General features: G+C 46.2%; 1 protein-coding gene across 5 annotated transcripts in view; it reads left to right on the top strand.

Annotated features, from left to right (window-relative positions):
- Nucleotides 1–17,713, top strand: part of ARHGAP25 (Rho GTPase activating protein 25) — a 125,401-nt gene that overhangs the window by 83,110 nt on the left and 24,578 nt on the right. For 4 of the 5 annotated variants that reach the window (XM_029604039.1, XM_029604038.1, XM_029604037.1 and 1 more), the window contains one exon: nt 17,481–17,688. In XM_029604039.1, the coding sequence (XP_029459899.1) occupies nt 17,481–17,688 (208 nt within the window). Of the gene's footprint in view, nt 1–14,683; nt 15,251–17,480; nt 17,689–17,713 lie in introns of those variants that run through there. The other variant, XM_029604041.1, reaches the window with a different exon arrangement.

Below are 17,713 nucleotides of genomic sequence, written 5' to 3'. Positions count from 1 at the left end.
CCTCCAGAGGAGTGAAAGAAGTCTTCCACTGAGGACTTGACCTTTGCAGGGTTTGTGAGGGTGATGGCAGAAGCCATTCCTTTTCAGTTGTTGATGGAGGAAGATGCCAGGCACAAAATGCTTGAGATCCTCCAGTTCGTGGAGCCTCCTAAGAAGATCATGTTAGTCCCGGTACATGAAATCCTTAAGGAGTTGCTGCTGAGGATATGGGAACAACCCCTCACAGTACCTCCTATTAATAAGAACGCAGACAGGTTTTACCTTGTCCAGAAGGCTGCCGGTTTCTATAAGCGTCTGCTGCTTCACCAGCTGATGGTGGTTGAATCCACCCTCAAGAGGGCCAAGCGCTCTTGGACTCATTCCTCTGTGCCCCCAGGGAAGGACCATAGAGCAATGGACGCTCTTGGGAGGAAGATATTTCAAGGTGCTATGCTTATTGCCTGCATTGCTGCCTACCAACGCTACATGAGCCAGTACTCACGGAACATTTGGAAGCAGGTGCAGGAGGTGGAGTGTGGAAAACACAAGGTCCATGCAACCCTAGATATTTTTGAGATGACATCGAGAGTCTCTGCAGTGGGAATTGGTGCCCGCAGAATGTCATGGCTGTGGGCTACAGTTCTCCAACCAGAGGTACTCGGTGATGTGCCATGTACTAGAGAGAATCTCTTCGGAGATAGGGTGAGGGATGCTGTGGCCCAACTTCTGTACAACCACGAAACCCTTCAACAACTCTCAGCTAATACTCTGGACTCATCCTCCTCATCCAGGAGACCAGCAAGACCGGGGCCAAAGAAGTCTTTCTTTCACTAAAGGACATACTATCCTCTGCCTCTTCATTCCCATCAACACCATCAGAGCTCCCGCAGCCGACCCAAGCAGCAGAGAGCCCCCAAGCCCCAGCCAGCTCCTCGGTCAACTCTGGGGGTATGTACCCAGAACTATAGATCCTCCAGTCGGGGTAAGGCTCTGGTTCTTTGAAAACCAGTTGCCCAGTGTAAACTTGAACCAGTGGGTTCTGTCCATCATCCATCAGGGGTACCAGTCGAACTTATTGGTTGTCCCACCAAATTGCCCTCCGTGCCCATTTTGGGGGCAGGAGATTGTACTAGTGGAGCTCTCCTCGCTCTTAACAGCCAGAGCGGTTGAGCCCGTACCACCAGGGAAAAGAGGGCGATGATTCTACTCCAGGTACTTCCTGATAACAAAGAGAACAGGAGGACTCCGTCCCATCCTAGACCTAAGGGCCTTAAACAAGTTTTATTTATTTATTTATTTATTTATTTATAATTTTTATATACCGACATTCTTACATTAAAATGCAAATCATACCGGTTTACATAAAACAGAAAAAGCAGGAAAAAATATTTCTAAAAAAAAAAAAAGTTTCTAAAAAAAGAAAAGTTCAAGGTGGTTTCCCTGGGCATCTTGAGTCCCCTGTTGCAAAAAAGGGACTAGCTATGCTCCCTCAACCTAAAGGGATGTATATACACCCATATCAAGATCTTCCCTGCTCACAGGAAGTATATCCAATTTGTGATGGGAAAACAGCACTTCCAGTAACCAAGTGTTGCCAGTCAGGCTTGCATCAGCCCCATGGGTCTTACAAAATGCCCAGCAGGCTGGGGGTGAATGTTTTCCCATATCTCGATGATTGGCTGGTCAAGAGCACATCTCAGGCAGGGACCAACAGGTCCATTCACTTGACCATCTGGGTCTGTTCTCCACTAACCAAAGTCTCATCTCAGTCCTTCACTTCAGTTGGACTTCGTAGGAGCCCTGCTAGACATGCTCAGACAAAGGCCTTCCTTGATGACCATCACAGTAGAGATCCAACAGAACTAGCAGGTGTCAGCCTGGCATGTGTTGAGGTTGTTGGGCAATATGGCCGCAACTGTTTATATCACTCCCTTGGCACATTTACATATGCACAGAGCCCAATGGACTCTGAGGTCACAGTGAAGCCAGGCCACTCCAGGATTGCATTGTTCTGGTGATGGGTACTTTCAAATCTGGAATGGGGGTTCTTGTTTTGAAATCCCCCTTCCCAAATTGTGCTAACCATGGATGCATCCACTCTGGGGTGGGGAGCTCATGTAGATGAGTTCAGCACCCAGGGTCTCTGGTCCGCCCAGGAATTCTCTTGCGAAATTAACTTCTTGGAGCTTCAGGCAATCAGGTACACTTTATGGGCTTTCAGAGATTGTCAATCCAACAGAGTTGTCCTGATCCACACAGACAACCAAGTAGCTATGTGGTATGTCAACAAGCAGAAAGGCACAGGATCATACCTCCTGTGTCAGGAAGCGGTCCATATCTTGTGGTAGGTCCTGTCTCATGGGATGCTGTTCAGGGCCATGAACATGGTAGCAGATAAGATGAGTTGAGCAGACCCCACGAGTGATCCCTGGACCATGGGGTAGAAAATCGGATATTCTGCCTCTGGGGGAGCCAGGACATAGTTCTCTTCATGTCCCCCCCCCCTGCAACAGGAAGGTGCCTTGGTTCTGTTCCATGTACAGGTCAGATGGCAGACCAGCCTCGGACACCCTTGCCCTTCATAGGGGCAAAGGTCTTTTGTATACATATCCTCTGATTCCCTTAGTGGCAAAGACTCGAAGATTCACGAGGATAGAGGGACTATGATTCTCAAAACCCCTCATTGACCAAGACAGGTCTGGTTTCCACTTTTTCGGGAGGTGTCCATCTGGAGACCAATCAGTCTGGGGACTTCCCCAGATCTCATCACGCAAAAACAAGGCAGGTTGCGTTATCTCAAACTCCAGGCTCTGTCATTCACAGCCTGGATGTTGAGAGGTTAATCCTGTAGCCACTTGATCCTGCTATTAATTGATCTTGCTATTAATTAAGTTGACTTAGAAAATAGCCACTGCTATTACTAGCAACAGTAGCATGGAATAGACTTAGTTTTTGGGTACTTGCCAGGTTCTTATGGCCTGGATTGGCCACTGTTGGAAACAGGATGCTGGGCTTAATGGACCCTTGGTCTGACCCATTATGGCATGTTCTTATCTTTGAGGATGTGTCTTAGGTCTTGGTGGCTTCCAGAAAGCCTTCTACTAGAAAGTCTTATGGACTGAAGTGGAGGAGGTTTTCCGTGTGGTGTGAACAGAAGGTTCTAGATCCGTTCTCCTGCCCCACACAAAAACTGCTTGATTACCTGCTACACCTGTTGAAAGCTAGCTTAAAGTTCAATTCCGTTAGAGTTCATCTCAAGGTGAGTGGCGCATACCACCAAGGTACATCCAACTCTGTAAAGCCTATAGTTGTGCAGTTCATGTGGGACCTGCTTCAATCGAAGCCTCCCCTATGGCTTCCTGCTGTGTATTGGGACCTCAAAGTGGTGTTAGCTCAGATGATGAAAGCTTCTTTTGAGCCTCTGCACACCTGTGACCTGAAGTACCTGACCTGGAAGGTCATATTTTTGATGGCGGTCACTTCAGTGTGCAGGGTCAGCAACTGCAGGCCTTAGTGACTTATCCACCTTATACTAAGTTTTATCATGACAGAGTGGTCTTGCGTACACACCCTAAGTTCCTGCCTAAGGTGGTGAAGGACTTCCATCTTAACCTGCCAATCATCCTGCCAGTATTCTTTCCCAGGCCCCATTCGCACCAAGGCGAATGGGGCCTGGGACAGAATCCCATAGATAGTCCACCCAACTTTTTATTTCTTTTGACAAAAATAGGTTGTGCGTTGCTGTTGCCAAACAGACACTATCCAATTGGCTAGCAGATTGCATCTCCAGGTGGGACTGCATCTTGGGGTCATGTCAAGGCTCATTCTGTCAGAGCAATGGCAGCATTGGTGGCCCACTTGCAAGCAGTTCCCATGGAGGAGATCTGCAAGGCTGTGATGTAGAGTTCCCTCCACATATTCATATCTCATTACTGTCTGGATAGGGATGACCAACACGACAGGTTTGGCCAGTTTGTCCTTCGTAACCTGTTTGAGGTGTAGAAACCAACTTTCCCGCCTAAGACCTGTTTGGGTTCAGGCTGCCTCCCCCCTCTCTTACAAACAGCACTGGTTGTGTTGTGCCCATTGGCACTTGATTAGGTATCTGTTGGTTCACTTTTTGTGTTGGGGGCAGCCTGTAGCTAGAGATTCACCTATGTGTGAGGACTACCACCCTGCTTGTCCTCGGAGAAAGCAGAGTTGCTTACCTGTAACAGGTGTTCTCCAAGGACAGCAGGATGTTAGTCCTCACGAAACCTGCCCACCACCCTGCAGACTTGGGTTTCTTCTATTTTTATTTTAATTTAAATTCTATGTTACAAAACTGGAGAAGGACCCCCTCATGGACACGTAGTATAGGGCATGCTCTGCATGCTCAGTGTGCCTAGTCAAAGTTCTAGAAACTTTGACATAAGTTTTCTGCATCGGGGCTCCATCTGATGATGTGTGAGGACTATCATCCTGCTATTCTCAGAGAACACCTGTTACAGGTAAGCAACTTTGCTTTCCCCACCCATTGGCTATCCAGTTATCTACTTAGCCAGATAAGTTACTTATCTCTCTAAGTCCTACTAAGTAGTGTTTCAGTATTGGCCTCTGTTATTTTTTAAGGGCTTTTTTATTTTAGTTTTATTTGATTAGTTCTGGTTAAAGATTTATTTGGTTTAGTTTAGATACGTTTTAAATTTTATTTTACTTTTTTCATAGTAATGATTTTTTTGCTAATTGTGCTATCATTTTTTCTATATTGTTACTGGTTTAGACTGTATTAAAATAATACTAATATAATAAATATTATTAAATAAAGTTCCTAGGTATGCCTGTTGTCATTTAATGGGACACATTATCATTAAGTAGGGTCTCAAAGATCTTCTTTAATGTTTGCATATTAATTGTAAGGCCTTTCTGTTATTTGCTAGTTTATATATTCTGTGGTGGAAATGCAGGCTGAGGCACATCAAGAGTTGCTTCACTGATATAGTATATGCAGTTACTTCTGGGCAGGGTATTTGCATCTTTATGTAAAAAGAAATTAACCTGTCTGGAGATTATCAGTCATATGCTAACCATGGGCCATCGGGGCAGGATTCTGCATGGTCTATTGGCCTGCATTTCCAGGGACTACTCCTCATGTTGTTGGGGAAAAAAAAGAGCTGTTTTTGCAAAAACAAAAAAATCAATTCAGTTCACTTCATTTCAGTGGGGTTTTCTGACATGTCCCTTATTCCTATCACATGTTCCAAATCATTCCCTTAAAATAGCTTTTGTAATATGCCTCTCTATGTTCAAACTGTAATCCAGGATAAGTAACCCTTAAGTAGACCGTGAGTCTCTCTTTTAGCTTACATTACAAATAAAGCACCTTTAGTTTGGAGAGAGAATACAGATTTTTTTTCTCTGAATGTATTGTTTTTATCTTCCTTTCCCCCTCAATAAAAAAAGAGAGAAATCAACCTCCCTCCCAAATTTTTGTGTATAAACTCAAAGATGACTGTGGAGTTTGCTTGGCATGGGATCTCCATAGCTTTGTGACAGTAAATGTCTTGGCTTGTGCCCAGTTTTGGAAGCATTTCTGATGCTCAGATGTGCAGGCAGCTGATCAAGAAACAAAATCATATGAGACAATTCAGATTTTTTACATGGTCCTATGGTGTGGCAGCTGGAAAAGCCCAAACTTGACAAACTAAATGAATAAATCAGGTTTTTGTGTTGTAGATACCCTGAATATGCAGGCTCATGTGATTTAGGCCCAAGACTATTGTAACGCTGATGGAGAAAATGGATCCTTGTGGCTGCAGTTTGGTTGACACAGCCTAACAAGCAAACCTGCTAGGCCCACACCAGCAGCTGGCAGAGAATCCTGTAGGTGGGACCAACTGGAGCCTCACCTGTACCAACAACTTCGCCTGCAGGTTGAGCCCTTGAGTTCCGGTAGCCGGCAGGACTTAGATGGGTCCCAGGGACTATCCAGATCAAGTGTCCAATACAAGCAAGGGCCATGACAAGCAGCAGATAGCAGAATAGATACCAAGCCAGAAGTCAGGGCAGGCAGCAGTCAGGAAGGCCAGGAGCTAGAACAAGGTCAGAATCCATTGAATCAATCCAAGATATACAAGATAGACAAGACTAGCAAGATAACCAGGAATAAAGTGACAAGCAAGACAAGACATAGGCAGGGACAGGAAAAGGACCGAGTGGGCAAGGAACAAAATAACAAGAAGACAGAGAAGGCACAAACCACGCTAGGCCAAAAGGACACTAGAGGACCTGTTGTTCAGGCACTGGCTGGTTGTAATGAGCTTCCTTCTAAAAATGAGGGATATCATGTCATCAGCCAGTGCCACAGGAAGTTCTGGCTAGGGGACCTATAAGAGGAAACCCAGAGTCACAGGAAGTTCTATCCCGGGTCCTTGGAACACAATGCTGCTGGAGTTGCTTTGGATCAGAGGTGAGGGGTGTAACAACTGTTCTCACAGGACAAGCAAGATGGTAGTCCTCACATATGGGTGACATCACAGTATGGAGCCCAATCACGGAACAATTTTGTCAAAGTTTCTAGAACTTTGACTGGCACCTACTGGGCATGCCCAACATGGCACTAAACCTGCAGCCACCAGGGGTCCCTCTTCAGTCTTCTTTTTTCCGCGCAGCAGTAGCCATGCGGGTTAAGGAGCTCCACAGAGATTCCTGACAGGAATTTTCCTCACGGAATTACTAAAAACTTTCATACCCCACAGGGGTCCCTCCTTTGAATTTTTTGAAGTCGCGGTACTCCGGAAAATTTTTACCCGTTTTCAGTCGATTCCCATCGAGTTTGGCCCTCATGGCCTACTGGCTGTCGACTGTACCACGGCTAAATTTTTTCAAAGGCCATAGCGTCGGGGTTCCGTCAGTGCCCGGACTGTTCTCGCACCATGTCCATAACAGACCCACATAAAGTCTGTGTAATGTTTTTCGGGTGCGAGCATGATGTCCTGACTTGCACCAAATGTGCCTTAATGACAACAAAAGGTCGCAAGGCCAGAATGGAGAAAATGGAACTTCTCTTCCGTTCTCAAACTCCGATGCCAATCATTGCATCGACGTCGTCTGAACCGGCACCGTCCACTTCACGCCAGTATCGACCACCGGTCGGTAACTGTCCAGCGTCGACAACTTTTTGGCCTTTGACAACCTCTACTCCCCCTCAGGACCGAGGGGATCGTAGAGAGAAACATCGGCATCAACACCGAAAGTCTCGGACCATCGATGAAGGAAAATCATCGACCTCGCCATCATCCGAGCCGCCATCGAAGAAACCCCGTCCAGAAAAGCCACCGACCCTTTCTGCGACCGGGACACCGAGGCAACCCTCACCCGGATGAGTATCGGGAGCCGCGAATCCACCTTTAACGGTGGTCCCTCCTGCTATGCCTCTGCCTCCTTCTTCCCTTCCGGAGCCGGGGCTGCTTGCTCCAGGTCTCCCTGAAGAATTGGACCGGATTGTTCAGGAGGCCATCGATTAAGGCAATGCACAGACTCCAAGGTCCCCCGGCACCGAAATTGGCGCTGGTCGCGGAACCGACCATTGATCCCATTCCGGCAGCATTGGCACCGCTACTCTCGAAGATGGAAGCGCTCATAGCTGCTTTCCCACTGATGGATCCTGGGTCACCAATGGCTCCGGTGCCTTCCCCGCTTACCCTGTCATTGGGAGGGGAAACACCGTTCCGCTTTCCTCCATCGGGAGTCCTACCGATACCTCAACCATTGATGCCGATGCGCCCATCGGCGCCACTGATCAATCCATCGATACCCTTGATGTCTGCACCGGTGCCCTTGATGCCTTCATCGGTGCCTCCAGTACTTCCCTCAATGCCCTCAGATCCTAGACCAGGACCTTCAAGAATACCATCGTCCCATCCTTCTCAGGTTCCTACAGGGACAGGTGCTGATCCGTATGACACCTGGACTGATGATTCATCTCAAGACACCGATGATTTTCCATCACCACCTTCTCCTACTGAAAGTAGGAAGCGTTCTCCTCCAGAGGACTTGTCCTTCATAAATTTTGTGAAGGAAATGTCTGAATTGGTTCCCTTCCAATTACAGACTGAGCAAGATGATAGGCATCAAATGATGGAGCTGTTACAATTCCTGGATGCTCCCAAGGAAATAACCTCTATCCCTATTCACCAGGTTCTTTTGGATCTCCTCAAAAAGAACTGGGGACACCATGGTTCTGTTGCTCCAGTCAACAGGAAAGCTGATACCTCTTATTTAGTCCAGTCAGCCCCAGGATTCCAGAAACCTCAGCTGGATCACCAATCTGTGGTTGTAGAATCGACCCAAAAGAGGGCAAAAAGATCAAAACCCCACTCTTCCTTTCCCCCAGGTAAAGAACAGAAATTCTTGGATGCCATTGGCCGGCGTGTCTTCCAGGGATCAATGCTTATCTCCCGGATCACCTCTTACCAGCAGTATATGACTCAGTAAAACAGGGTTGTATTCAAGCAGATACAGGACTTTGCAGAGTCCCTGCCTCAGCAATTCCAGGAATAGCTTCAAGCCCTGGTACACAAGGGCTTCGAGGCACGGAAGCATGAAATCAGATCCTCTTATGATATCTTCGACACTGTTTCCAGGGTATCTGCAACTGCTATTTCGGCAAGAAGATGGGCCTGGCTTAAGTCGTCGGACTTGCACCCTGAAGTACAAGACAGATTATCTGATCTGCCCTGCATAGGCGACAATCCGTTTGGCGAACAGATTCAGCGGATGCTGGTGGAACTCAAGGACCATCATGAGACCCTTCGCCAGCTCTCTCTGATGCCCTCTGAGTATTCCTTCAAATGCCTTTCAGGAAGGATACTAAAAAGTCATTCTTCCGTCCAAAGAAATCCTATCCACCACCGTCTAGGACTTGTTCCACGAGACCTTTCCAAAAGGCCCAGTCTCGTCAACCGCGGAAACAAAAGCCGCAGGTAGCTCCTCAGTCGGGCCCTGCTTCCGGCTTTTGACTCCTGCATAGAGAGCAGCAGCCAGTTTCCACTGCCTCAGATATCAGTGGGAGGTGAATTGTGCCATTTGAATAACAGGTGGCACACAATCACATCAGACCAGTGGGTCCTTGCCATAATCTCTCAAGGTTATCACCTGAACTTTCTCTCCATCTTACCGGACTCCCCACCTCTACCGACGTGGAGAACATCCGACCACTCACTTCTCCTGGAACATGAGGTCTCCCTCCTCCTCCAGTCCAGAGCAATAGAGCCAGTGCCCTACTCCCAACAAGGCCTATAATTCTATTCCCGGTACTTTCTAATCCCCAAAAAATCAGGCGGCGTTCGTCCAATTCTGGACCTATGTGCCCTCAACAAGTACCTCCACCGAGAAAAGTTCAAGATGGTAACCTTGAGTAGCCTCCTTCCTCTTCTGCAAAAAGGAGACTGGCTCTGCTCTCTCGATCTCCAAGACGCGTATACTCACATTGCAATAACTCCATCTCATCGCAAGTTCCTGAGATTTCTGGTAGGCCCCAAGCACTATCAGTACCGAGTGCTACCATTTGGCCTGGTATCTGCACTAGGAGTCTTCACCAAGTGCCTCGTAGTAGTAGCAGCCTTCCTCAGGACTCAAGGTTTTCACGTCTATCCCTATCTAGACGATTGTTTGATCAGGGCTCCCACTCAACAGGCTGCTCTGTCGTCCCTACGTCTTACTTTACACACTCTGACTTCGCTAGGATTTCTCGTCAACTATGCAAAATCCTACTTAGTCCCATCTCAAACTTTATCATTCATTGGGGCAGACTTGGACACCTTGCAGGCAAAGGCATTTCTGCCTCGACAGCGAGCTCTCACTCTCATCTCTCTCGCACACCAGCTACAGTCTCAGTAACGCATGACTGCACGCCACTTCCTCATCCTGCTAGGACGCATGGCATCCTCAGTACAGGTTACCCCAATGGCCCACTTGGCCATGAGAGTCATGCAGTGGACTCTAAGATCACAATGGACTCAGTCCGTCCAACCTCTATCAACCACTGTCCACATCACCGACTCACTTAGTCAGTCTCTAGCCTGGTGGTAAAATCAGATCAATCTTCTTTGAGGCCTGCCCTTCCAGGATCCAGGCCCTCAAATAATTCTCACCACCGATGCTTCCAACCTCGGCTGGGGAGCCCATGTCGCCGATTTGCAGACACAAGGGACTTGGTCTCCAGAGGAAGCCAAACACCAAATCAATTTCCTGGAGCTTCGAGCAATCAGATATGCTCTCAGGGTATTTCAGGATCACCTTTCCAACCAGGTCATCCTCATTCAGATGGACAACCAGGTGGCTATGGGGTACATCAACAAACAGGGAGGGACGGGCTCCTACCTACTGTGTCAGGAGGCTGCGCACATATGGGCTGAGGCCCTCTCCCATTCGATGTACCTCAGGGCCACCTACTTGCCGGAAGTGGACAATGTGTTTGCGGACAAGCTGAGTCACACCTTTCCTCCACACGAGTGGTCCCTCGTCCCCACTGTAGCGGACTCAATATTCCAACATTGGGGTTACCCCCACAAGGACCTCTTTGCGTCACCTCAGAACTGCAAAGTAGAGAACTTTTGCTCTCTCACTCGCAGCCAACACTGTTAGCCAAGAGATGCGTTCTCCCTCTCATGGGCAGCTGGTCTCCTATATGCATTCCCTCCACTCCCACTTCTCTCAAAGACTCTCGTGAAGTTACGTCAGGACAAGGGACGCATGATACTGATAGCACCTCACTGGCCTCGCCAGGTGTGGTTTCCAATTCTTCAGGACCTCTCCATTCGCAGGCACATTCCCTTGGGAAAGGACCCGCTTCTGATCACTCAGAATGACGGGTGCCTACGCCACCCCAATCTTCAGGTCTTGTCTCTGACAGTTTCCCGTGTCCTGATTGCTTTACGGAAGCCTTCCAAGAGAAAATCTTATTTTTACAAATGGAACAGGTTTACATCATGGTGTTCTTCTCAATCCCTTGATCCCTTTACCTGTTCCACCACGAAGTTTCTAGACTGTCTCTGGCACTTGTCAGAATCAGGTCTAAAAACCTCCTCCATCAGAATGCATGTCAGTGCGGTAGCCGCCTTCCATAGAGGTGTTGGGGATGTTCCTCTTTCAGTACAACCCCTCGTAACACGTTTTCTGAAGGAATTGCTTCACCTCAAGCCTCCACTGCGCCCTCCGGCCCTTCTTGGGACCTCAATCTGGTTTTAGGAAGGCTCATGAAACCACCATTCGAGCCTCTCCAATCCTGTGATCTTCGCTATCTCACACGGAAAGTGATTTTTCTTTTGGCAATCACTTCAGCTCGCAGAGTTAGTGAGTTACAGGCCCTAGTTACCTATCCGCCTTACACTAAACCTCTGCAAGACCGGGCAGTACTCCGCACTCACCCTAAGTTCTTACCTAAGGTAGTATCGGAGTTTCCCATTAATCAATCCATTATGCTACCTACCTTCTTTCCCAGGCCTCACTCCAATCCAGGAGAACAGGCTCTGCATACCCTTGATTGTAAACGTGCTCTAGCATTCTATCTAGACCGTACAGCTGCCCACAGGAAAAACACTCAATTGTTTGTCTCTTTCCATTCCACCAAATTGAGGCAACCTGTGGGTAAGCAGACTCTCTCCTCCTGGTTAGCGGATTGCATATCCTTTTGCTATCAGCAAGCAGGCATTCCACTTCAAGACCGTTTTAAGGCACACTCTGTGAGGGCCATGGCGACTTCAGTAGCACACCTACGATCGGTGCTGCTTCCTGACATTTGCAGGGCTGCTACCTGGAGTTCTCTCCATACCTTTACAGCCCATTATTGCTTAGACAAGGCCGGAAGACAAGATTCCATCTTCGGCCAATCTGTCTTGCGCAACCTTTTTACAACTTGACGTACCAACACCCTTCCATCTGCCCATTAGGGTTCAGGATGCCCTCTCCCAAATTCCTCCCCAATACTTGTGCCTATTGCACATCTTGGGTACATTTGGTGCATTTCTTGGACATCCTCAGCTCGGTACTCACCCATATGTGAGGACTACCATCCTGCTTGTCCTGTGAGAAAGCAAATGTTGCTTACCTGTAACAGGTGTTCTCACAGGACAGCAGGATGTTAGTCCTCACGAAACCCACCCGCCACCCTGCGGTGTTGGGTTCGTTTTCTTTTTTTCTTTTTCGGCACTTCCTGTAGCTTTAAACAAGACTGAAGAGGGACCCCTGCTGGCTGCAGGTTTAGTGCCATGCTGGGCGTGCCCAGTAGGGGCCAGTCAAAGTTCTAGAAACTTTGACAAAAGTGTTCTGTGATTGGGCTCCATCCTATGATGTCACCCATATGTGTGGACTAACATTCTGCTGTCCTGTGAGAACACCTGTTACAGGTAAGCAACATTTACTTTTTTAGGGCTACTGAAGTAAAAAGTCATAGGAACTCGAAAAGATAATACAATTTACAATGAAAGTATGTGGAAATTTTATAAACAAATGTAGCCACTGGACCACCATCATATTAGATGCAGGGTCCTTTTGGGAAGTCAGGACAGGTTGTGAACCATGTTCCCAGGATTCTTACCTGACAGGGGGGAACGCACAAGTTTTCAGGGTCCTTTGGCTTGTAGAATGTTCTCTTGTGCATCTCAGTAGGCATAAACATATTCCTACAAAGTTTAGTATTATAAACAATAATTCCTTTAACTGGCTATTTGATGCAGATGGATAATTTCGTAAACTGTACACTTACCGCAATCAAACAATGCAAAAACACAAGTCGGTGATATCAGTCACAGAAATCCTTTGAACTAGGGAATCCTTTCTTCAGGCTTCTTAGTACTCTTTAGGGATGTTCCCACCCTTGGGACTTTCCCTGTCCTGGTGCCTGCTTGATAATGTGCATACTTCTGTAGTCAAGTAGACAAAACAGGGCAGTCCTTCTGAACAGTAACAGGTGAGCTTCTGCTGACTTCCTTTAAATAGCCGTTCTGAAGGAGCTTCAGAAACCTGGCAGGTCTTCCAGACAAAGCAATTCTTCAGTGAACCCGAGCAGTATGGGACTAACCTCACTTCCACTAATTCACTTTTTGATCCACTCACTGTCAGGATCGCCTTTAGACCCTTAAATTCCTCCCTAATCCTGAAAGCCAGGGAACTCGAGTGGAAGGTGATCCTACCTACCTTCCTAGGATGGAAGACTGAAAGAGAAAACATGAACCAAAATGGGCTCGTGAGTTTTGTAGCCACTCACTCCTTGCACTGGAGAGTGTCTGGAAACCACTGCACTCCTACTCCTTGACTGCATACTCCAACTCCAGTATCTGTGGAAACATTGATGCAAATAGTAAGGGATATATTGTGGGACACCTTTGCACTAATTTTAATTATGGTGTGGGTGCTGTTGCAGAATTGAAAGAAATGGTATTCTTCCTGTCTGGGATCAGTGCTAAATTGTTATCCAACATTCTCCCAACTGCTTGAATGGGGTATGGGTGTAATAATAAGAATTAAAAGTCCCTGTAGTTCATGTAGGCCAGGAGATAGGCCTATGTGGCCCCTTAAACGCCCAGAAATAAAAGGGCTCTCTTCCTTCTGGCTTTCCTCCAGATTCACTCAGCTTGCACCAGTTGTTCCATGCAGGGCCAGTGCAAAGGTGTTAGGCAACCTAGATATAAAATTCAGCCTTATACTATCCCCCTCACACACCTATCTGTTGATGGCAGCTCTGGCACAGCACCCAGCTTAACATTTATTTAAAATTACTTTTAGCCCGCCAGTCACAGCACTAGCCATTCTAAGCAGGTTACAGAATACACTAATATTATTCATAAAAAACAATCTCTCAAATCTCTGTCTCTCACCCTCTCCACGTTCTCCATCCCCCTCCCTTTAGCCCCTGTTCACAGTACCCAGCATCCCTTCTCTCTCTATCCACCTGTCCAACATCTGTCTCTCCTCTCTTTCTGCACCCCTCAAAGCATCCTCTTTCTCCCCTTCAGTCTCTGCTGAAGGGGAGAAAGAGCATCACCCCAGCCTCTTTATTCCTTTTTACAGTGCCCAGCATCCTCTCTCTCTATCTCCACCCTCTGTCTTCCCAGAATTTTCTCTCTCTCTCTCTTTCTCTTCCCCCCACCTTCGCCTACCCAGCAACCTTTCTTGCAATAACTGCCCTACCTACCCAGCTTCCTCTCTGCCTCCACTCCACATATTTAGCCAGGATCCATTCCCTTCTCTCTTGTGGTGCGGTATCTTAAAAAGTGGGACCTGAAGGCTTCCAGGGTTTTTGCTGCTTCCCCAAAACTTGGTGCCTTAGGTGACCACCTAGTTTGCCTAACAGAAGAACTGCCCCTGGCTGGTTCCAAGGGCTTTACTGCTCCACGATAGCTCCTATTTACAACAACTGGAAAGCAGAATCTTCCACATTTTCACCCTTCAGTTTACAAAAGGTATTTAATAGCTTTTAACTAAGAATAAATTCCAGGGTTCAAAGACACTATTGCCATTTGGAGCCACGGTCTCTGCATTATTTTCAGTGTTTGACCTTTGCACGTTGCATCTGATCTGATCTGGCCATGTCATTTTGAAACAAGGCACCGTCTGGGGAACCTAACACTTTGTCCTCCAGCCAAGCAGACTTCCTGGAGATGAACAAACTGTTCTATTTGTGTTATGAACAAATTAACTCCAGAGGGAGAGTGGATGTTGGATAAAACCAAATGAAATTTAATTCTAGATGCTTTAGTCTGCCCAGATAGCTTCCCATAATGACTCGGGAGTGTCTCGTCATTCATAAATGCTTAAGTAAAAATGTCTGTTGCTTGTAAAACAGAAGAGAGAAGCACGTCAGCCTCCTGGATGCTGCAGCTGGTACTCGGAGAGGGATTCACTTACTTTTATTGTGCTTGATGACAGGTTTATGTTCATTATTTAAAAACAAAAGGAGTTCTTTGTAGGAAGAGGCAGGTGTGGGCAAGTCTTGTGGCTGCAGAGAGGGGAAGAAAACACAGAGGATCTTTACAACCCTGATCTGGAGGAACCTCAAGGGTCTCTATTCCAGTGTTCAGAGCAGGGGGAGAACATATTTCTTGGACTGTTTGGTTTTGGCTTTTCATGACATATAGTTAGGAACCAAGCCGGTACGAGCTCATCACTACTGCCGGGATGCCGAAAGCTGCAAGGACGCTGAGCTGGGATCTGGGCTGCTGCTTCCCAGCCTTGGAGCTCAGACTGATCTGTCTGGCAATCAGGAGGAAAAAGCCAGTGCACCGCACAAAAGGTATCTGTTTGTCCTTTTACCGCTTAGGATAGAAGCAAGCAGGCGTGCGAAACGGGAGAAAGCCCTAGAGCATACCTGAGCCAGAGAGTTTTACAGTACAAGAGGGCGAGGAAGAGAAAGACATATGAAAAGGACAAAAAGAAAGCTGGCAGAATGGTGAGGATAGGTTTTCTATGTCACCCAAAATACATTTTTACATAGGGATTTTTTAAATCCAATTTTGGCCGAAAAGATTTTTTTTTAAACTGTCAACTTTTATGGCCTATTGTAGCTGCATAACATGTTACAAATATATTCCCTACATTGGCTTATCTGTGTTCTCCTGCTACAGGACTGAATTGTACAAAAATAAAATAAGGTAACTATGTAAAAAGTAAATTTTCATAAGGTGTAATTTTTTTTTTTCATTTTCATTTTATTGCATTTTTAACAAAATATAGAACATTAATACAATGTGGTATTATGCAAGAAAATAAATCAATTTACATAGATGTAATGCAAGAATCTAAATACACCTTGCCATTTATAAAGAAATAATTTTAGGTACTATTTCGTTCCACATTGAAAATAATATAAGTAATCAGGGAGCCAATGAGATACAGAGCAGATCTTAAGCAAAAACTAAACAAAATCTATAGCCATGGGGGAATTACCAATATATCTTGTCCAACACCATTGACTAGGATTATTAGGATTGAGAATGCGTATCTAAATATTGACGTAACTGTTCAGGGGCCACAAATACATATCTGACATTATTATGAAAAAGTAAACATTTACAAGGATACCGCAATATGAATTTTGCCCCTCTAGTAATTACTTCCTCCCTCATTGCTATAAATTTTTTCCTTTTTTCCTGTGTGATTCTAGCAATGTCTGGAAAAATTTGTACTGGAAAGCCATAATACTTAACTTTTTGATATTTAAAGTAAGATCTTAATATTGCATCTCTCTCTGAAACAAAGACAAACTGAACAAATAAAGTTGATCTTGTATTAATGTCCATTTCTTGAGACTTCTCTAAAAAGTCTGTCAAGTTCAAATTTGTGTCTATTTGATCTTCTTGTCCTAAAGCATTATCTTGTGAAGAGGTTTGCTGTAATATGTAATAAATTTTTGATATAGTTGGCATAGCTTTTTCAGGGTACTTCAAATTGTTTAAAAGGTAATTTTTAAACAAGTCAATTGCTGACATCATCTTTATTTTAGGAAAATTCAGTATCCTGAGATTTGCCCTCTTCATCTGATTTTCAATTATCTCAAACTTATTTCCATATATACTTTCTGACTTTATCAGATTTGTTTGAACCTTCTCCATGCTTTTCATCTTTTCTTCCATTATATTTAAATGATTTTCCATGTTCTTTACTTCATCTTCCGTTTTCTTTGTTTTAACTAAGGCTTCTAGCACAGTCTTAGTAAATTTATAGAGCATTGCATAGAAATCAACATATTCCTTATATCTTGAAGCGATGATGTAGCGTTGGGGGTGGAACAAATAACAGAAAAGTCGCCATTCTCTATTCCTACCTCTTCAAGGCCTTCACCCCGTTGTTCCGAGCGTTGTTGTGCTATTTGTCCCCGGCTCCTGGAACCTGAATCCGCCAGGTTCTCCGAGGTCGCTGCTAGACCTTCCGCTCCTCTCTGTGAGTCGGGGAACTTCATGGAGGCGTCCGTCTCAGCCTCTCGAAAAGAGAGGCGACCTACTTCTGCCGCCAGTGGGGGGTCCGGGATTGTTGGAGCGCCCGGGCTCAAAGATATTTCGTGGGCAAGGGGGCTCGGCAGCTGTTCCCTGCCATCCCCAGCTGCCCCTCCTCCTAGTGTTGTCGGCATTCTGGCGAAAGCAGCCTCTATCCCAGGCTGTCGTGGATCCATTCCCGGTGTCGTGGGGAGTTCCCTCACACGAGCCTTTCTTTTCGTGTGGGGCATTAGTTCAGGAAAACATTTTCAAAATTATACGACAAATCTCCAAAGAAATTCACGACCCGCCGGGAGCTGCAGCTTTCACACGCTCACCTCATGGTGGCCATCTTGGCTCCCTGGCCAAAGGTGTAATTTTTAAAGTTCCAGCTAAACCCCAAGGTCTCATGTTCATAAAGTGATTTTTTTGTCACAAAATGTGCCTTCCGAGATTTTCTACAAACCTGAGAGATGTTATGCATCCTATCTCAGCTAGGAAGAGAACCAATGGCAGCCTGGGTTATCTTTTTTCTTCTCTTTTGTTGTCCAGTTGTGTTTGGTCAGCGCTTGGCGGATACTATAGCATATGAAAAGAAATTCGGACAGCACCTGGTCCCCATACTCATGGAGAAGTGTGCCGACTTCATCCGAGAGCAAGGGATGAACGAGGAGGGGGTCTTCCGGCTACCTGGGCAGGACAACCTGGTGAAGCAGCTGAGAGAAGCGTTTGACGCTGGAGAAAGACCATCCTTTGACCGGTAGGGTTTTAGTTTCATTTTATGT

Source organism: Rhinatrema bivittatum, chromosome 5 (genome assembly GCF_901001135.1).
Source record: "Rhinatrema bivittatum chromosome 5, aRhiBiv1.1, whole genome shotgun sequence".
Taxonomy (NCBI): domain Eukaryota; kingdom Metazoa; phylum Chordata; class Amphibia; order Gymnophiona; family Rhinatrematidae; genus Rhinatrema; species Rhinatrema bivittatum.
The sequence above is the reverse complement of the archived record's forward strand: the minus strand, read 5'-3'. Positions and strand labels throughout refer to the sequence as shown.